Source organism: Eptesicus fuscus, chromosome 16 (genome assembly GCF_027574615.1).
Source record: "Eptesicus fuscus isolate TK198812 chromosome 16, DD_ASM_mEF_20220401, whole genome shotgun sequence".
NCBI lineage: Eukaryota > Metazoa > Chordata > Mammalia > Chiroptera > Vespertilionidae > Eptesicus > Eptesicus fuscus.
This window is the reverse complement of record NC_072488.1, coordinates 31,414,848-31,435,673: the sequence shown is the minus strand read 5'-3', so window position 1 is coordinate 31,435,673 and position 20,826 is coordinate 31,414,848. Positions and strand designations below refer to the sequence as shown.

Below are 20,826 nucleotides of genomic sequence, written 5' to 3'. Positions count from 1 at the left end.
TACAGCTTTTATTTAAACTTTGAAATTTATAAAAATTTCACTCCAATTTTCATTTCTTTATATTCAACATTATTTTGTATTGGTTTCAGGTTTTATATTAGTTACAGAATAGTGGTTAGACAATCATATACTTTACAAAGTGTTCCCCGATATTTCTAGTACCCACCTGGCATCATACCATCATTACAACACTACTGACTATATTCCCTATTTAAGTGACAATGGGTTTACAGGTTCCTTTCAATCTTTCTTTTGTGTTTTTTTGTCCTTACTTTTCTTTCTCACTTCTTCCCTCATTTTCTTTATATAGTATCTCAATTGGCCATCAAAGCTCAGTGAAGGCACTGGGACACGCTTCATCCATTTTACAGACCAGGAAACTGAGGCCAATTCCAGTTGGCTGTGGAACTTGACTCAGGAAGCCCTCAGAGCACACAGGAAGCCCTCAGAGCCATGCTCTTTGCGCTTCCTAAGGGGCAGCGGCCCAGCAAACAGAACAAACCTTCCAGTCTGGCTTCCGAGCCTCTTTCTCAAGCACCTCTTCATTGCGGATGCTCCACATTCTTTCCTCTCCCCCCATTCTTTACTGCCCCCCCTTCTCCGAAGCAGGTGGAAGGCTTCCCACTCACTGCCTAGGCATGCTCTGCTATGGGGCAGGGTGTAGCGAGCTTGCTTTTGGGTGAAGGCAGGAGCAGTAGTCACTGCCTCTGAAGTGTGAAGGCCGCCTGAGCGAGGCCCATTAGCACTGGGAGCTTCTCTGAATCACGTCAGTCAGTCCAGTACCCTGCAGTGCAGTACCCCTTCACTGAGGTGGCTCCATCCCTCAACCCCCGCCTCAGGGGTGAGGGTCCTTGCCCCTCTGCCAGGAGTCCTTCCGTGCCCCTTGACCCCTGGCTGGGCCCACCCACATCTTGGGGGCACTGCAGAACCTCTGTCTCTCTGCAGATGAAGCAGATCCCTGCCCTAGGTCTCCGCAAAGCTATGAATCTGTGGCCAGAGGCCTGGTCTGGGTCTCAGCAACCACATGCCTGCAATGTTCACAGGGACCCTGGGAGGGGCTGGGCGAGTCCTGCCACGCCCCACCCAGGGTGGCGATGGCCCCCGGATCCCCCGGAGCGCCTGGCTCAGCCGGACTCGCCCCCCCCCCCCCCCGTGGCGATCGCCTGGCTCGGACCCTCGGCAGCGCCTGGCTTGGACCGGACACGCACCCCCGGGTGGCGATCGCCGCCCAGGGGCCCCCGGCAGCGTCTGGCTCGCACCGGACACGCCCCCCGGGTGGCGATCGCCTGGCTCAGACCCCCTGCAGCGCCTGGCTCGGACCGGACACGCCCCCCAGGGTGGCGATCGCCTGGCTCAGACCCCCGGCAGCTCCTGGCTCGGACCGGACACGCCCCCCAGGGTGGCGATCGCCGGCCCAGACCCCCGGCAGCGCCTGGCTCGGACCGGACACGCCCCCCGGGGGGCGATCGCCTGGCCCGGACCCCCGGCAGCGCCTGGCTCGGACCGGACACCCCCCCCAGGGTGGCGAACGCCTGGCTCGGACCCCCGCAGCGCCTGGCTCGGACCGGACACGCCCCCCAGGGTGGCGAACGCCTGGCTCGGACCCCCGCAGCGCCTGGCTCGGACCGGACACGCCCCCCAGGGTGGCGATCGCCTGGGTCGGACCCCGGCAGCGCCTGGCTCAGACCTGACACGCCCCCCAGGGTGGCGATCGCCCTGCTCGGACCCTCTGCAGCGCCTGGCTCGGACCGGACACACCCCCCCGGGTGGCGATCGCCTGGCTCGGACCCCCGGCAGCGCCTGGCTCGGACCGGACACGCCCCCCAGGGTGGCGATCGCCTGGCTCGGACCCTCGGCAGCGCCTGGCTCGGACCGGACACGCCCCCCAGGGTGGCGATCGCCTGGCTCAGACCCCCGGCAGCGCCTGGCTCGGACCGGACACGCCCCCCCGGGTGGCGATCGCCTGGCTCGGACCCCCGGCAGCGCCTGGCTCGGACCGGACACGCCCCCCGGGTGGCGATCGCCGCCCCAGACCCCCGGAACTAAGAGGATTGGGCGCCGCCATCTTGCTCTTCTCAACGGCCGGATAGGCCACCCGGAGTCCCGCCCCCAGCCTCTCGCAGGCCCAATCATGGGCATAGCGGAGGTGCGGTCAATTTGCATATTTCTCTATTATAAGGTAGGATTTCTAGTAGCACATGATCTCACTCATCTAGGGGAAATGATGAACAACATAGACTGATGAACAAGAACAGACCCAGAAACGAGGAAGAATGGATCAGACTGTCGGGCCTCAGAGGGAGGGGAGGGGAGGGAGGGGATATAGGGGAGAGATCAACCAAAGGACTTGTGTGCATGCATATGAGCCTAACCAGTGGTTAAGGACAACAAGGGGGTCGGGGCATGTGTGGGGAGGGGTGTGGAATGGGAATGGGGGGATGAGGACAAATATGTGATACCTTAATCAATAAAAAAAGTTTTTTTAAAGAATAAAAGAACCTAAAAAAGAAAAATAATGTAATAAATGAAAATATGGAAATTAAAAAAATTATTGTGCAAAAAAAAAAAAAGGCATTCCTTAGACAAGCACCCACAAATGACCAATAAATTTATGAAAAGGATGCTCACCTCAGCAATAATCAGCAAAATGTAAAAGAAAACCATAAAAATCATTTTACAGCCACCAGTGATTTTAAAGTTTAATAATATGAAATGTTACAATATTACAGCAATAATGTGGAACAATAGACGTTCTTAAACACTAATGGTGGGAGTATAAAATGGTACAAGCACCTTTATTTTTTGTTGTTAATCCTCACCCGAGGACATTTTTTTAATTGATTTTTAGAGTGGAAGGGAGGGAAATAAAGAGAAACATCAATGTGAGAGAGATACATCGAGTGATTGGTTGCCAACCACACCCACCCAAACAGGGCCAGGAATTGAGCCTGCAACCTCAGTACATGCCCTTGACCAGAATGGAACCCTGGACGCTTCATTTCACAGGCCAACGCTCTATCCACTGAGCCAAATGGATTAATAACCTTTTGCACTCGGATGTCGAGTGTGACTCGACACGGTTAGCATCTATAGCCCATCCCTTCCCTCCCTCCATCCCTCCTCCTTTATTTGGGCTTTTCTTACATTAAATAAATAAGTTTGTATGAAAAGAAACTCCAGTTTTTTATTCTACTGCCGGGCTTTGTAAAATCTGGGGTATTTAAAAAATTAAATCCCAAATAGAATAAAGGAATCGAGAAAAAAGCAAGCGAGTGCAAAGGGCTAGGACAGTACAAGCACTTTATTTATTTATTTATTTAATAACAGCTTTATTGAGATAATTCACAGACTATAAACTCCACCCTTTAAAATGTACAATTCAGTGGTTTTTATTACTTGTAGAGTTGTACAATCTAACAATTACCACTATCTAATTTTAGGATCTTTTCTTTTTCTTTCTTTCTTTTTAAACAGACATGCTCAGCCCTAGCTGGTTTTGCTCAGCGGATAGAGCGTGGGCTCAGAGACTGAAAGGTCTAGGGTTAGATTCTACCTCAGCTGCAGGCTCCGACCCAGCCCGGGCCCTGGTCAGGACGCATGCAGTAGGCAACCAATCAATGTGTTTCTCTGTCTTTCCCTCTCTCTAAAAATCAATAATTCTGTCTTTCCCGCTCTCTAAAAATCAATGGAAAAATATCCTCGGATGAGGATTAAAAAAACAAAACAAACAAGAAAGTGGGTAATCTGGTCAGAAGGTCAAATCTCCAAAATTCGTGCAAGCTGCTCTTCCTCTGAAGCGGCTTCCCCCTGCTGTTTGCCCCTGGGGCAAGGGAGGGGCCGTCAGGGGATCAGTACAGAAAGTTCTCCAGCATCTCCTGGAAGGCCTGTGGGGATGGAGCCTCGGCATTCTGGAAGTTGACCTGGGCTCTGATGTACAGGCTGAAGCATTTCAGCTCCAGCCAGATGAACCCGAAGTGGTCCTCATCAAACAGGATGAAGACTCCAGGGATGCGCCGGAGGTTGGCAAAGCCATAGATGGCAACAGTGCCCACGCCATAGAAACACATCCTGCAGGTTCGGGGGTAGTTCTGGTTACTTGATCTCACGCCCGCAGGCAGAACAAACTGGACAGGCTGCTCCTCCAAAGCTGCAGCCCCGGACTCCCCGACACTGGGCTGGACAGGGCTCTGCCAGCCAAGGCCCTCGCCGTCCTCAGTCCTGTCTCCTTGCTGCTGCTGCTGCTGCTGCTGTTGCTCCTGAATAACCCGCTCGTGAACCTCCTGGACGATGCAAGAGAGCTCGTTGAAGTTGCGGAAGATCTCAACATTGGGCAGCTGGATGCGGTGCATGAGGTGGATCTCTATCAGCTGCTGCCCGGCAGGGACCCTGAGGTCACCCGTCATCTTCGTGACCCTGGCCTGCTTCCCATGGAAGCTGAGCATGACAATCTCTAGGCCGTGGGTATCGTGGGTGCCTTTGAAGAGGCCTGGCCTGATGAGGTCGTCCGGGTGGCTCGGCGGGAGGTAGATGCGGCGGTAGGTCAGGCAGTTGTCATACTGTTGGTAGATGAACTTCATCAGGAAGAACTGCAGCCTGTCCTCCTGGAATATGTCCTCCAGCGTCTGCTCCCATTCTTCCCTCAGCCACCTTCCTAAATCCTCTCGGTTCCAACTAGATATCCCGTGGTAGTTCATCTGGTTGCACTTGGTGGAGAACCTGTCCTTCTGAATCTGCATGTGGCATCTGTGGGGTCCTCTGCGGCCGTACATGCACTCCACCTTGGTCGATTTCCTCTGTGTCAGGCGAATTCTAAACACGGGCCTGAACTGCATTGGGTCATCCATACGTGGGTTAGGGGGAGGCAGGTACATCCAACCAGTAATGTGTAAGCCGTTCACCACTACATTCAGCAGTCCCCCATAGGGCCCATTTTCTGGCTGCCACAATCCCAAAATGTGTCTGCTTGGGTGGAGCAGTTTCGCATAGACTTCCCGACAAGACATACCCATCATCTCCAGGCTCTGCAAGTTTTCACAAACGCCAAACTCCTCCCGGCAGCGCCGTCTCCAGATGCTGTCGGTGTGCAGGATATGGTGGAATTTGGTGCAGGTCCGGGCCAGGCTGGGCAGGTCGGTGCCGGGGAGCGAGGCGAAGATCTCCACCAGTAGCTCTGGAGGCAGGTCCTGCAGCGAGCAGCGTCGGGGTGGCGGGGGCAACATGGGGCTCGCGATCCCTCCCTTCCCTGCACAGTGCCACGCTGCAGCGTCCGCCTCGAGGTGCTCCTCTTCTGGGGCCAGGGCCAGGGCTGGCTTGCTGTCCGCTGCCGCAGTCTCAGCTGGGACCCGGCCCTGCTGGCGACACCGGCATCCGCGAGAAAGGCCCATGCCACAAAGGCAAGCGCACTCCTTCTCCATGTCTGTCCGAGTAACAGCCAACACAGATAGCATGGGCCTCCACAGCCCGGCTTTAAGCTGGCCCCGTCCCGCCCAGCCACGCCCACTCAGAGAGGAGCCAATGGTAGAACTTCAGTAACACTCTCAAAACCCAAACCCATTTACAGTCACCTCCCTATCCCACCCTATCCCTAGCCCTAGGCAGTCACTAATCTGGTTCTGTTTGGATATGCCTCCAGCGGTATGCCTATCGGGGACATTTTACATAAATGCAGTTATAATATCTGCTCTTTTGTGATTGGCTTCTTTCACTTAGCATAACATTTTAAAGTTTTATGTATGTCATATCATGTCTTGGTACTTTGTTTTTCATATTGGCAAATAATATTCTAGTGTATGGGTATACCACATTTTGTTTACCCATTCATCGGTTGATGAATATTTGGGTTGTTTCCAGTTTGGGGCTCTTATGAATAACGCTGCTATGAACATTGTGTACCAGTTTTTGTGTGAACACGTTTCCATTTCTCTTGGGTATGTAGCCAGAAGTGGAACTTCTGGGTTGTATGGTAACTCTATGCTTAACATGTTGAGAAACTGCCTAAAATGTTTTCCAACGTGGCCCCACTATTTTACATTTCCACCAGCAATGTATGAGGAATCCAATTTCTCTACATTTTCATTAATACTTTTTTTTTTCATATTATAGCCATCCTAGTGAGTGTTGAGCGGCATTTTATTATAGTTTAGAGCCGAGTTCTTGACTGTAGGTTGACTTGACCTTGAACTCCATATGGGAAATCTCTTCTATCCTCGGTCTTCACCCAACCTCAGCCAAATCTCTCAGGCCCCTGGTAGGAATGGGCGCCTGAGTTGTGAGCAAAGATGGACTTGAGTTCTTCACTTTCAGTTGACCTCAGTTCTTCACTTTCAAGTGACTAATCTTGCTAGTTCCTTGGGTGAATGGATGTCCTCAAAAAAAAAAAAAAATGTTCACAGGATCTGCCCACTATGAACATGGATACTTTTCCGATGGACTGAGCCTGGCCCTGCCCATTCAGGCTTCCAATGGACAGGCTTCCATTCTCATGTTGAGAGCAGCTAGATTCCTTCTCTCCACTTTTCTGGATTCCTACCAGAGAAACACTCTCACCTTTGGAGGGTTCTCTTAGTGCCCTGGGAGGAACTTGACTTGCTTTTGTCATAAACAGGCATTTAGGGTGGTTTATTTTATAGAGGGGTGTAAATTCCACCTGCCATAGACATTAACTTCGATTATTTAAACACTAAAATATTCTCAGCCACTCCTCTGAAGAATAGCCATATATTATTATTGATATGTAACTCGGTAATGGTGTAAAGACTCTTCTTTTAGGAACCTGTATTGATGGGATTTTGAGGGGTGGTCTTCAAAGGTACATGTGTGTTTGGTGGGTCTAGGACAGTGGTCGGCAAACTGCGGCTCGCGAGCCACATGCGGCTCTTTGGCCCCTTGAGTGTGACTCTTCCACAAAACACCACGGCCTGGGCGAGTCTATTTTGAAGAAGTGGCGTTAGAAGAAGTTTAAGTTTAAAAAATTTGGCTCTCAAAAGAAATTTCAATCATTGTACTGTTGATATTTGGCTCTGTTGACTAATGAGTTTGCCGACCACTGGTTTAGGAGAACCTAGGAATGTGAGTGCAGCTGGTGTATGTAGCTAGAAGGGCTTGATCGGCTATTGAAGGGGTTCAATCATCTTTTCTCGCCCAGGATTGAGAGAGCCAGAGACACCACCACCCTAGGAAGAAATCTGTGAAGGAAGATTAAAGGTAAGTCAATAGATCAAAGGAGAGATAGAGGCCTGCTGCTATTGTTAGAGGCAAAAAAAAAAAAAAAAAAAGAATATTGGGAACAAGCTGTGGTTATGGGAAATATTAATAGTGCTCTATTAGCCATGATTGCCTTGTGTTGGCTAAAGAAAGGACATTCTGACCTGGCTGGGAGTTGTATGCCCCCAAGATTGGGAGTCTATATTGGACCAGGGAGTTAACCTTGGAATGTGGCCCATTTTCATTCAAGAACGGCCTATTATCATGGAAAGATTAACAACCTTGTTGCCCAAACAATGGAGTCCCACCCCAGCCTCCTACTTCCCCATGCCTGTAATCCCTACTTTCCCATACCTGTAATTCCTACCTCCCCATGTAATCTTTTCTTATCCAATACTAGGGGCCCAGTACACCAATTCCTGCACCTTGAAAGGAACTGTGAGTAATGGGGGAATAAGGACACATATGTAATAACTTAATGAAATCGGTTACTTCTGGAGAAAATGTGATATGATAGGAGCTCATTCAAGCTTCAAAAGTTTGGGAAATGTACTATTCTTCAACTGGGATGTGAATACAGGATTATTTGCTTAATGATTATTATTATTCAAAGGGTATATATATGGAATTTACATGTTCATTTGTACAAATGATATATTTAATTTTTAAAATAAAAACTAAAGGTTTAAACTGTATATCAAAAATATCAAAGCATTAAAAGACAAGGGACAAAGTAAAAAATATTTTATCAAATCTAAGAGACAGAGTTATTACATTTTTTAAAATCCTATAAACATTTAATCAAAGATAAATTAAACACTAAAACAGACAATCTATTTTAAAAATTATAAATGTGCAAGTAAATACATAAAAAGGCATTAAACAGTACTACTGATTAATGAAATAGAAATTAAAGGAACCATGTGATGGCATTTTCAACTGTGAGACTGTCAAAGATAAAAATAAAAGGATAGTATAGCATAAAAAAAATCACTCATTCCCTAGAAGGGACTATTCATTGATACATTATTTCTAGGGAACAATTTGGCAACAGATTCACAAGCTTTAATGTGTGCTTACTATTTCACTTAAGAATTATGCTTCTAGAAATTCATCCTAAAAAAAACAGTCTCTTTATGTATGGAAAACTTTTTATAACAGTGTAAACTTGGAAATAATTTGAATATCTAATAATTAAGGGTTGACTAAATAAATTATAGCAATCTATACAACATCACATTAGTAACATTAGGTCATAGCATAGATAACTTATTGTGAGCAGAAAAATGTGTTGATAATAATATTAAATGGGAAAAGATAATTGCAATATAAGTGGACATAATATAACACAGTGTCCCCCAAAAATGTATACACACTTTATTATAAAGTCAGTTTTTATTAATATACAGTTCATTTTCAAAATTAAATGAGCTATCAGCTGTTAAAGTGTATATACATTTTGGGGAACATCCTATATGTTTCATTATATATGTATATATACTAATAACTTTGTGTATAAACAGAGGGATATTAAGTGATAGACATCAAAATGAAAATGTTAACACGTTACCTCTGAATGGCAGTATTTGAGTTATTTAAATTTGTCACTTTGCTTGTCATTATATTCTTATTTTCTACAATAATCATATATAATGAATAATTTTAAAAGAAAAACATTTTAAATGTAGCACTTAGACAAATAATATTGTGTATAAACAGCACCAGAGATAATACCATTACAATTTTTTTAAACTTCACATTTCTCTTTTTGGTGAATCTGGCACTTTTCAAAGAGAAGGTGCTGAAGTTCAAGAAGTAGGAATGTGGAATCTAACACAAGACTATCTAATGACAGAACATAATTAAAGTCACTAGTGAAATTACTTTTAAATGCCCTATTGTGGCCACAATTTAATACAACAGAGTAAGGAAGTCATAAAAATGAAAATCCAATATCAGGGAACAAATTAGAAAATCTACAGAAATCTAACATATTTTTTAAAAAGTTATCTAGAGTTCAATGATGGTATATGTTAAAATGAGAACTCTACATATAGGATAAGGAATTTTTAAGTTATAAATTGTTTATATATTGTACTTCCATTATGGGAGTTTGATATATTCCCTGACATTATACAGTTAATAACGTAATGAGAAGAAAAACAAAAGGAACCTAAGAGACCATGGGGATTAGTAATAGGACGTAGGGACTTTCACCTCTAGTTCAGTGTTTGGAACTTAGCCTATATCAACAAATGACTAAGAATTATAGCTTCACTTAATTCCCAGTGGTTACATGCCCCCTTGCCTGGAGAAAAAGTATTTAATCCAAAGAGCAACCTACCAAGGTGGCATTTCTACTAGGACCCTGTAAATGCTGTAGAAATTTTACCTTTTCTCTAAATAATTATGTATGTATAAAAAGAGGAAATGAGAAAGTAAAAAATTCAACTATACAGGTGGCTTAAATTTCAAGTGAAAACATCCAGCTCTGACACTCACACAAGTGCTTATACATTTCCCTTAAACACACTAAACCATGCTGTAATTAGAAGAAAAACTCAATCGGTCCAAAATATTTTAAATTTCATTTTCAAATTTGATGTCCCTACTATCAAAGAAGTCCAAGATTTCTGTTAGTTTAAAGCATGGTTTACACCTACCAATAAATAACCCCAACTCATATATTTTCTATTTTCTAATAGAGTTAAGAATTTTCTATCAGATAATGAACAATTATGCCACAACTTGCTAACAAATGTTCTTTATAGTGAAGACCCAATTAGTTATGTCTGTTGACTCATTCTGGCTTTCATTCAGAGACTGAATTTATGTGGCGAGACCTGTTCTTTCCTAGAGATATGACTCTGGTGATTGAATAATGCTAAGTATACATGGCTAAGATCCCAAAATCTGACAAATTGGATTACTGCTTGTAGAAATTTAAATTCCAGTTGAGAGCATCTCACAGTTCCCAAGGGCCATCACAAACTGTAATCATAAATGTTATTTATTCATGACTAACTAAGACAAAATTAGTAGGAAGGGGGTTGAAGGGGCAGGGGTGGGAGGTTATTGGAAGAATAAATCTGTCAGCTATTTAGGTTAAACATAACCTTCAGAAGCAACTCATTCAGCTATAAAATGATTTGGTAAATTTCTAACAGCAGATTTTTTTTGAAATTTACCAAATGTAGAGACCTTATACAGCCTTATACAGTAACATTATAAAATTGTAAGAGCCTTCAAAAATTCATTTGTTTCAAAACCCTTTCCTACCAAACTTCTGAAGAAAATTTTATAATCAGAAAAGAATAAGAATAAAAAAGATAAAATCAGCTAAAGTCACTTGAAAGAAAAATTTACTAAACTAAGCAGATTTTGCCTGATCCAATATGTTGTTTTTTATTTTTTTAAAAGATCAGATTTCAGATTTAAAACATGAAAATAAACTATGCTTTGCATACCACGTGCTCCTTAAAATATATATAGTATGACCAGCCGATGTGACTCAGTGGTTGAGCATCGACCTCTGAATCAGGAGGTCATGGTTTGATTCCTAGTCAGGGCACATACCCAGGTTGTGGGCTAGATCCACAGTGTGGGGAGTGCAGGAGGCAGCCAATCAATGATTCTCTCTCATCATTGATGTTTCTATATCTCTCCTCCCTTCCTCTCTGAAATCAATAAAAAATATATTTAAATATATGTAGTTGGAGTGGGGGTAAAGTAGGGGAGGCCTTAATGGTCTGGGGAAAGCCTGAAATAAACAACTAAACCCTTTCCAGCCTTCTAGAAGGAATTCTAAAGATAAGAGACCATTTACCACAGGAGGATTCAATTAAACAATTCTGTTTCTATGGAATAACATGACACCATTTGGGTAACATAAATGCTTTGACAACTGTATAAAAAAAATGGGATGCTCTGATCTTTAGCTACTCATGGATGGCTTTAGAATAGATGCAATTCCAGACTCTGGTTATATTTACCACAAGCCACATACACACACTCAATATTTTAGTGACAAAATAAATCTTAGCCTGTTTGTATAACAACAGGTATCTAGGTCCTATAAGAAACTATTCAAGGAGAGTTTTTTTTTTAAATAAATCTTTATTGTTCAGATTATTACAATTGTTTCTCCTTTTTCCCCCCCATATCTCCCCATCACCCGGTTCCCTCCCCTCCGCTGTCCTTATCCATAGGTGTATGATTTTTGTCCAGTCTCTTCCCGTACCCCCCACACAGACACCCCTTTCCCCCTGAGAATTATCAATCCACTCCCATTCTATGCCTCTGATTCTATTATGTTCACCAGTTTATTCTGTTCCTCAGATTATGAATTCACTTGATTTTTAGAATCACTTGTTGATAGATATTTGTTGTTCATAATTTTTATCTTTACCTTTTTCTTCTTTTTCCTCTTTTTAAAGAATACCTTTCAGCATTTCATATAATACTGGTTTGGTGGTGATGAACTCCTTTAGCTTTTTCTTATCTGTGAAGCTCTTTATCTGCCCTTCAATTCTGAATGATAACTTTGCTGGGAAGAGTAGTCTTGGTTGTAGGTTCTTGCTATTCATCACTTTGAATATTTCCTGCCATTCCCATCTGGCCTGCATAGTTTCTGTTGAGAAATCAGCTGACAGTCGTATGGGTGCTCCCTTGTAGGTAACTAACTGTTTTTCTCTTGCTGCTTGTAAGATTCTCTCTTTGTCTTTTGCCCTTGGCATTTTAATTATGATGTGTCTTGGTGTGGTCCTCTTTGGATTCCTCTTGTTTGGGGTTCTGTGCGCTTCCTGAACTTGTAAGTCTATTTCTTTCACCAAGTGGGGGAAGTTTTCTGTCATTATTTCTTCAAATAGGTTTTCAGTATCTTGCTCTCTCTCTCTTCTGGCACCCCAAAAATTCGGATATTGGTACGCTTAAAGCCATCCCAGAGGCTCCTTATGCTATCCTCACGCTTTTGGATTCTTCTTTCTTTCTGCCTCTCTGGTTGGGTGTTTTTTTCTTCCTCATATTCCAGATCTTTGGTTTGACTCTTTGGGTGTGGTGGTCAATATACTCTGTATATTCTTTATTTCAGACAGTGTATGCAATTTCTGACTGGTCCTTTTCCATTTTTTTTGGTATTCTCATTAAGGTCCTTGAAGGTCTCTTCAAGTTTCTCAGCGGTTTTTAGAAGATTCTTGAGTAACCTTATAAATATGGTTCTGAACACTGTGTCATCCATTAGTTTGCTTTCATCTATCTCTCCTACTTGTGACATACTTCGATGTCTCCACATTTTGGCTGCCTCCCTGTGTTGATGGAGTGGCTTTGTGTGGTCGGTGACCTATAGGGGCCGGTAGCTCAGCTTCCCCAATCACCCTAGGTGGTCGCTCTTGGTACTCCCCTTTGTGGGCTGAGTGGAAAGTCGTGGTGTAATTAAAAGCCCTGATTGCTATTGGTACACTGGGAGGAATTTACCTCTGGTCCAATTGGTTGTGAGGGCCTGCTGTGTCTATAACGGAAGAATTGCTGTGCTGGAGACACAGTAGGGCTTTGGTGCTCACTGAGTCTGCCTCTTGAATGTGTCCCTTATGAAAGTGGTTGAAATCTGGTGTCATCCACACCGACAGAAAAGTCACTCTCACTCTCCGACCGGCCGAGAGTCCCGTAGGCATCTGGGTCCCCCGCGTGTCCCCAGAAACTGGAGTTCAGAGTGGTTGGGATTGTTGGTATCACTGGCGGGAATTGATCTCCAAGCCAGTTGGCTGTGAGGATCAGCAGTGTCTCCACTGGGAGAGCTTCTGTGCTCAGCTTGGATGGGGCGGAGTCTCAGGGTGGCACAGACAAACTTGGTTTCCGTCCGCGCCGCCCTAAGAGGGCTGGTTTCTCCGTGCCCTAATCAATGGCTGTGTGCCTCTGAGAGAAGGCAGCTTTGGAGCCTCGTCCGCTGCCAAACAGACCAGTTTCTCCCCGACCGCAGCTGGATTTCAGTGCAGTCGGGAGGTTTTGTTTTTCTCCCAAACGAGAAAGCTAGCCACACAGCGTCTGCTGCCCTCCCTCTCAGCGCGCTGCGAGCAAGTCTGCCGTATATTCAGCCGCCCGCCCTTTCCGCGCTCACGGATCTCCGCACCTCCACAGCTCCTGAGGCTCAGCGTCCCCCTCTCTTTTTTTCTCTAGTTGTAGGTTTTCCACTCTGCCAGCTTTCCGGTGGTTCTGGATGGTGTGCGCTCTGTTTTCCAGTTGTAGTTTCAAAATTGTTGTGGTAGGCAACAGTTAGGTGTTTACCTTATGCCACCATCTTGGTTTCTCTCTAGAATTTATTTTTCAAGGAGAATTTTTATTAAATGTTTTTATTGAATGTTTCCCCCCAATGGCCACAGTTAATTTAATCCCATACCTTTTGTTTTATTTTGTCAGATGACTATATATAGCTTTACCCCTCTTTTCTTATAAAGTCAATTTCCTGATAGCTCTTTAAATGTTAGACGAGTGGACTTTTTAGTGATTTAATGCTCTCCTAAGGTAGAAAATCAATAAAATGCTTCAGCTAGACAGCTATCTAAAATATGCCAAAATAATAAGCCATCATTCATATATGTGCTAATGATGCCACAGACAGACTTATCCTAGGAGTGCTTGGGGTCCCTTTTCTTGTGGGGTCCTGGATGTGCACTAGTCCTTAATAGTTCCCTTATGACCAAGGGCATTTGCCTTTAGATATATTTCTCTATGAAGAGTCCATTTTGTTCAGGTATCAAACCTGACCAAATGAACAGTGTGTAGTGACTATTGGAGCAATACAGGGCAAAGTTAAACTCATCCTTAACAGGCAGCCCCAGATTAGACTCAGCATTCAAGACCTCAGCTTCCTTATGTGTACAAAGCAGACAGTAATATCTCATGGCATTGTTGTGAAGATTAATTTAAGTGTAGTTCACAGTAAACCTCAAAAACTGTGGCCTCTTACTAGATCACAAAGCCATACACAGAAAAAATAAAATTATTTACATGTAAGAATTTTTTGGTTTTTAAGAATATTCTCTACTCATTATCGCCTGCTTACAATTTAGGTGGATGTGCTTCTCCCTCCAGTAGTTTAGCTCTCCAATTTTCTTGATAAAGTTCCAGGTAGAAGCTTCAAATCCTTACCATGAAATTCTTTATCCAAGGATTATCTATTACAGAGAAATCAGGGCAGACCCAGATTTTTGTTGGTTTGAAACTTACATAATTTGAGGGGCCTCTTTAAGAAAAAGAATATGAAACTATGAATACAAAATTAGGTACAGGCCTTAGAAATACAAAATTAAGTAGAATGTTGTGCAAGTTAGAGGTCTCTGAGGTTTCATTAAATGCATGGAAAGTCCACCCCTGATAGCAATTTTAGCATCAGAAGCATCATGTATTACTTTCATTTTTAATGCTTATAGATGGGGGGAAAAAACTAATTTGTGCTGAAAGGTAGGCAACATGTACTTACAGTATAGGTGGGCTGTTTGCATAATATTATGAAAGCAGAATTTTTGTTAAATCAAATAATTTCACATGTATAAAAGAGTCAAAGAACTCCTGCAGCCAATGTCTTTTATAATGTCATGAATTCGTGTATAAAAATGAATAATCTATTTTCAAAAGTTAGATTCTTGCAACCTGCTTTCTTTATTGCAGTAACTATAACTACTTTTAACTTCTCTCAATTATTAACTATGAGACAGAACTTTGTAGGAACTTATCAGATCTAACTCAGATACACCATAATTCGTAAGTTAGCCTTGATCATAAAAAGACACTTCTGTTTGGAGGAAACATTTTTATCACCTAACATTATTTTCTTCATAGTACTCTTGGAAAATAAAATAAGCCTACATCAAGAGAGGTATATGATGGCAAACCTATCATGTTATTGTAGCCAACCTAAAATTCTAAATCTATATGTTTAATGACATACAAACTTTAAATGTTTCATAAATTGAATCAACTTATTGACTTGACAGTAACCACTGTCTCTACTCCATCATTTTTCATTCACTCTTCAACCTGCTGTGGTCTGTTAGAAACTCCCACTCCTCCCATTAAACTGCTCTCTTCAAGATCAAATAGGACTTCTGTTTCTAAATTCAGTCAACATGTTTCAATTTGAGACACATATACTTGAAACTCACCTATATAGCACCATGCAGCCCAGATTGCCTACTATGGCAAACAATAGCCTCATGACCCAATGCCAGCTTATTTCTCCAGTCTCAACTCTCTTTGTTCCACCATCCTGGCTCTCTCTATTCCATTCATACTGAACTGCTTACAGTTCCACTGGAAGCTCCCTGAGCCTTTTATGAAAGGCCAATTCCTCTCTTTCCCTAGCTAACTTGACTCTAAGAATTGTCTTAGATTTCATTCCTTCCAGGAAGCAAGCCTTCCTTGACTTCTCAAGGTGGGGTTAATTGCCTCTTCCATACGCTTTCTGTGCTGCTCCATCCCATGGCATTATAATTTCCTGCTTACGGTTTGACAACCCACTGGACTATAATATCCTTCAGAACAATGGTAGTAAACTCAATGCTTAATACATAGCATGTGTTCTACAAATATTTGTAGAAAGTCTGAGAGACCAATAAAAATTTTAAAAACAAACTATTTTAAAAGATAAATAAATAACACACATCTATATACACAAACCAACCAGATGATTTTACATAGACATTTGGATAAATTTTACTTCCTATTTATAAAGTTCAATTACAGCAACAAAATGCATTTAATAATTTCAAATAAAATGCATTACCAGTTAATCAGCACATAATCACTTAATTAAAATGAATCACCAAATTAAATACTTGTATATCTGTATGGCAATAAAACCAATAATTTAGTCTACATTACTATCCATAATGGTTTGGCTATTAGGTTTATTTTCTATAGAATTTACTGACTTAGCAGGCTACTTGAAAGCATACAGTCACTGGCTTTATAGTGACTTTATAATTTAGGAACACTCTATAAATCAGTTTCAAATACATGACTAAGAGCTTCCTCATATAAATGTTATTTCCAAATATTGGAAGCTAGTATGTTATCAAGAAAACAGGATTCCAGACTGAGCTCTGGTATTAAGTGTATGTTTGTGTATGTGTCTGTTTTCAAGTAATTTTCTTCATTTATATAATAAAGGAATGGGTCACACCTCCAGCTCTGAAGTGTAATCATAAGAAGAACATGAATAGCAGAGAAAGTCAAAGAATTAAAGATTTAGGGCCTGTTTAATGTGCAGGACCTTTGATAAATATGAGAATTTATATTTATAAAAGCCTAAGCGACCGTTACGACCAATTGACTGAACGACCGAATGACCGAACAACTGGTTGCTATGCTGTGCACTGATCACCAGGGGGCAGACGCTCAATGCAGGGCTGCCCCCTGGTGGTCAGTGCACTCCCACAGGCAACCTCCAGTGGCCAGCCAACCTCCGGTGGCCAGCTAACCTCTGGTGGCCAGCTTGTCCCTCCCCCTAGATGCACCCTCCCCCAGTTGGGACTGGGTGACACTGCCCCAATCACCATCCAGGTCGAGGGACCCACCCATGCATGAATTCGTGCACCAGGCCTCTAGGAATAAGATGGGTCTGAAAATGATCATCAGGCTAAAAGATAGAAGATAGTAATCCAGTTCCTTTTATGTGACTCCTAAATATTTCATTCCATTTAAACTAATTCCTAACTTGTTCTACTCCAGTTTAAGGATCTTATAGAAAAATGGTAAGAATGAAAGGGACAAGAGTACCCTTATTTTTTATGACCCTGTTTTTACCTATCCCATGTAAATGCAGTGATGTGGGTTTATATATATATATATTTTATTGAGTTTCTACAGAGAGGAAGGGAGAGAGAGAGCCAGAAACATCGATGAGAGAGAAACATCGATCAGCTGCCTCCTGTACACCCCCGACTGGGGATGTGCCCGCAACCAAGGTACATGCCCTTGACCGGAATCGAACCCGGGACCCTTCAGTCCGCAGGCTGACGCTCTATCCACTGAGCCAAACCGGCTTCGGCAGTGATGTGAGTTTAAGACGTCTGGCTTTCCTTAGCAGCTAGAAAAAAAATAAATGAGGACCTAAAAGATGGTAAGGAGAAAAGACAAACAGTAGATACTGTGCAGAAGAGAAGAAAAGTGATCGTGATTAGACATACCAATAAGAACCAGCATGTATTAAGAATAGCAATTTTTAAAAAATTCTTGACTCTGTGGTGGAAGTTCAAAATCTTTTCTAGCTTCATGTCTAACCAGCAGATCATCCTTGCAGACTAACATAAAAATTTTTTAATATATTTTTATTGATTTCAGAGAGGAAGGGAGAGGGAGAGAGAGATAGAAACATAAATATGAGAATCATTAATTAGCTGTCACCTGCACGTGCACACTGGGGATCCAGCCTACAACCTGGGCATGTGCCCTGTCCGGGAATTAAACCGTGACCTCCTGGTTCATAGATCAATGCTCAACCACTGAGCCATACCAGCTAGGCAACTAATGTACAATTTGACTTAGAGATACATATGTCATTTTTTCCATTGAAATTCAGACATTGAGTTTGGTGAACAGGGAGGGTGGGCCTGGTGGAAGGTGATTCGCATTGGGAAACTGAGAAGGCTCCTAGGGAGAATCCATGCTTGATTCAATAACAAAGACACAGTATTTGGAAAGGAAGAAAGGAGGGTAGCAGTATGTCCTAAGCTAGCATGATGACTCAGATTTGTCCCCTTTGCTAAAGCCTCAGACATTGATTCCTAAGGAAAGGCACTGATGAGAGAAACTATTTCTGCTATTGAATGTGTAAGTGTTGATGCCCAATGCAATGCCACTTTGGTGCCCATGTGGCAAAATGTAGTTCAAGAGGGAGCAAGAGACATTTCCCTCACTTTTGCATTGGTCCAGGGCAGTTTCAGAGCATTAAAGGCTCCAGAAAACAGCTCATTTTGGAACCCCAAGGACTCTAGGCCAACTGTGGGAGCTGCAGTGCCCAATGGAATACCTCAGACTTCATCCCCAAGAGAATTATGCCATTTTGCAGGTTCAGCAGCTCTCAGCTGTCAGCAGAAGTGAGAAGGATGCATTCATAAGCCCATGTTACACCCCAACACCCTACCCCAGGCTGTCCTGCCCAGAAGGAGAAAATTTGGGACTGGAGGTCCTTCAGTAAAAAACAGACACAAAGACCAAAAAACAGATTATTATTATCAATGTAGGCATGCTGTGGCCTGGAGTAACTTCAGTAACAAAGAAACAGACCAGCCCTGCCCTCCAGCAAAGAAGTCTAGACAAATCCTATACTCTGGGACAACTTAATGTCCCTGGGGCTCCATTTCTCCATTTTTCTTTAATAAACACATATGAAGCATAAACTAGAGCCACTCAGCTGAGAGCTGAGCATATCAAGATTAATATGACCTGGCCCCTTAAGGAGCTTTTGGTCCTAAAGGGGAGACAGACATACAGATACACATACACGTGAGAATCATAGATGGTAGGCCAATGTCATGAAAACAGAAATACATGTGGTGCTGTTATAGTGTAGACAAGTATTTAATCCAATCTATAAGTATCATAAAATGGAAGCAATAATTTTCCTCTTAAAGCTGGATTTTCAACCAACTAAAGTGGCGTGTGATTATTATCCAAGAAATAATGGTTGTCCATCCAATTCAGTAATGACCAGAACCTAGGACTAAAGATTATGAGTAAAGAAAATCAAAGATAAGTTTTACAAAACACTACATGATATGAGGAAATGTTTAAAATACAATGTTGAGAAACAAAAAACAATATATAAAATCTTATATATAATGTATATGCTCCAAAATAACATTATTGATATTTGCATGTGCACTGAGAATAAGTATGGGGAGAGAGAGTGAATGAACATATAGACAAATATAGAAAGAAATACAACCAAATGTTAACAGTGGTTGTCTCTTGGGGTGATAATACTGAAGTCATTTTCATTATGGATTATTTTAATTTACATCTTTATTTCCCCTATATTTTATTAAATGTCTACGTTGAGCATATATTATTTTTCATCAGAATAAAACAAATACTATTTTGTAAAAAAGTCATTAGGAAGAAGGAAACTACAGAATGTTTAGAAAAATAGTAAATTCATTTGTAAATGTTAGTAAATCACTGGGGAAAAAAGCTGCTAATCAAGACAATTACTTTTAAACCTATTGTTATACTTCTTTTATATACTTCTACAGAAGAAAACTAAGTACCAATTTGTCTAAAATATAGCTGACTCACACATTATCTTTTAATTGCTATTTATTAGTTAGCTTCAGCCCAAAATTTCTGAGTGTTTGAAAGGAGACTACGTGATAGAAATTCAGCATGTGTATATAGTACAACTCTGTTTACTTCACTGACTAGATAGTTAGGAGAGAAAATTACCCATTAATAGAGCAAAAACATATCCAAACTAAGTCTTCACAATACACAGAGAAGGATAAAAATAATGTTATTCATAGAATTTTCCAGGTATTTAAAGCAGCTATGTGATGAGTAAGTTTTATTTATGAATCTAAGTATGATCAATTGAATCATGAGTCACTTTACATCACACATGGTGCTTAACATCATTTCTCCAAGCTAATTAGTCAACGAAAAGATGAAAAGGATAAGGACAAAGCAGACACTATGAAGTGTTTTTGATGTTCGTTCCACAAACATATATTGAGTATCTAACAAGTGCCAGGTTATCCTCATTTTTTTCAGCAATACATATATAAACATATCAATTACAGCTCCCAGACAGGTGGGACCTGGGCATTAGTATAGTCTGGGCAGTGATCTGGAAGCTTAAAACATAGGCAGATATGGGGGTCACATGCCCAAGGTCTGCAGAGAATAGAGGTTAGTAGCAATAATATAAAAGGTAATTTCTAGGAAAGATACAAAAAAAAAAAAAAAAATCAGGCTAACCAGGTGAATTGTTAGTCCAAAGGAGGTATAGGCTCAGAGGAGGACTCCTAGGAGGAGGCAACGGGATAGAAGTTAAAAAAGGGCAGGTGCAAAAATTCCTGAGGCAGATTGGATTCTGCATAAAGCTTCATAGAGCATGTTCTGCAATGTGGGCTGGAAGGGAGGTGGACAAACACAGTCCCTGCCTTCAGGAAGATCACAGCTTAGCAGAAGATACCAGGTAACACCCATTTAAGTCTGCACAAGTACATGTCAGCTCCACCCAATAGCTCCCTAAGCCTGGAAAAATGCCTCAGCCAAATTCGTGTTATATGGTTGGATGAAGATAATGAAGATGATGTCAAATACACAAAGGAGGTTGTAGATAAAGAGATAGGGCAGGGAAGTGGAATGCCCCAAAGATGAGAAGTCAGACACATGGTTCTCGTCCTTGGCTCTGCCGCTAACTAGAGTTAACTTGGACAAGTTGTCTGAGCTCCAAGATCCATGATGGAGTTGGAGTAGATGATTGCTAATATTCCCTTTTTCTTATTTTTCCTTTTCACCATAGAATGAATTCATTTATATTAAATCAGATTGGAAAGTCCTTTCTGATCCTGCCATTCTTCCAACTAAATTGAACAAATTCAAATGTTTTATAACTCTTGGCCCTTT

At 42.3% G+C, this 20,826-nt stretch overlaps 1 protein-coding gene and 1 long non-coding RNA gene across 4 annotated transcripts in view; both read right to left on the bottom strand.

Annotated features, from left to right (window-relative positions):
- LOC114230252 (uncharacterized) overlaps positions 1 to 20,826 on the bottom strand; it is a 275,275-nt gene that overhangs the window by 29,105 nt on the left and 225,344 nt on the right. Inside the window, exon 5 of one of the 3 annotated variants that reach the window (XR_008558548.1) lies at positions 14,261 to 14,372. The exons of the other annotated variants lie outside the window; for them this stretch is intronic. This is a non-coding gene — a long non-coding RNA (uncharacterized LOC114230252). The remainder of the gene's footprint in view (positions 1 to 14,260; positions 14,373 to 20,826) is intronic. 3 annotated transcript variants of the gene reach the window in all.
- LOC103305639 (F-box only protein 31-like) lies at positions 3,849 to 5,414 on the bottom strand. Its single transcript, XM_054728171.1, has one exon. It carries the CDS (start codon positions 5,412 to 5,414, stop codon positions 3,849 to 3,851), a length of 1,566 nt encoding a protein of 521 aa, XP_054584146.1.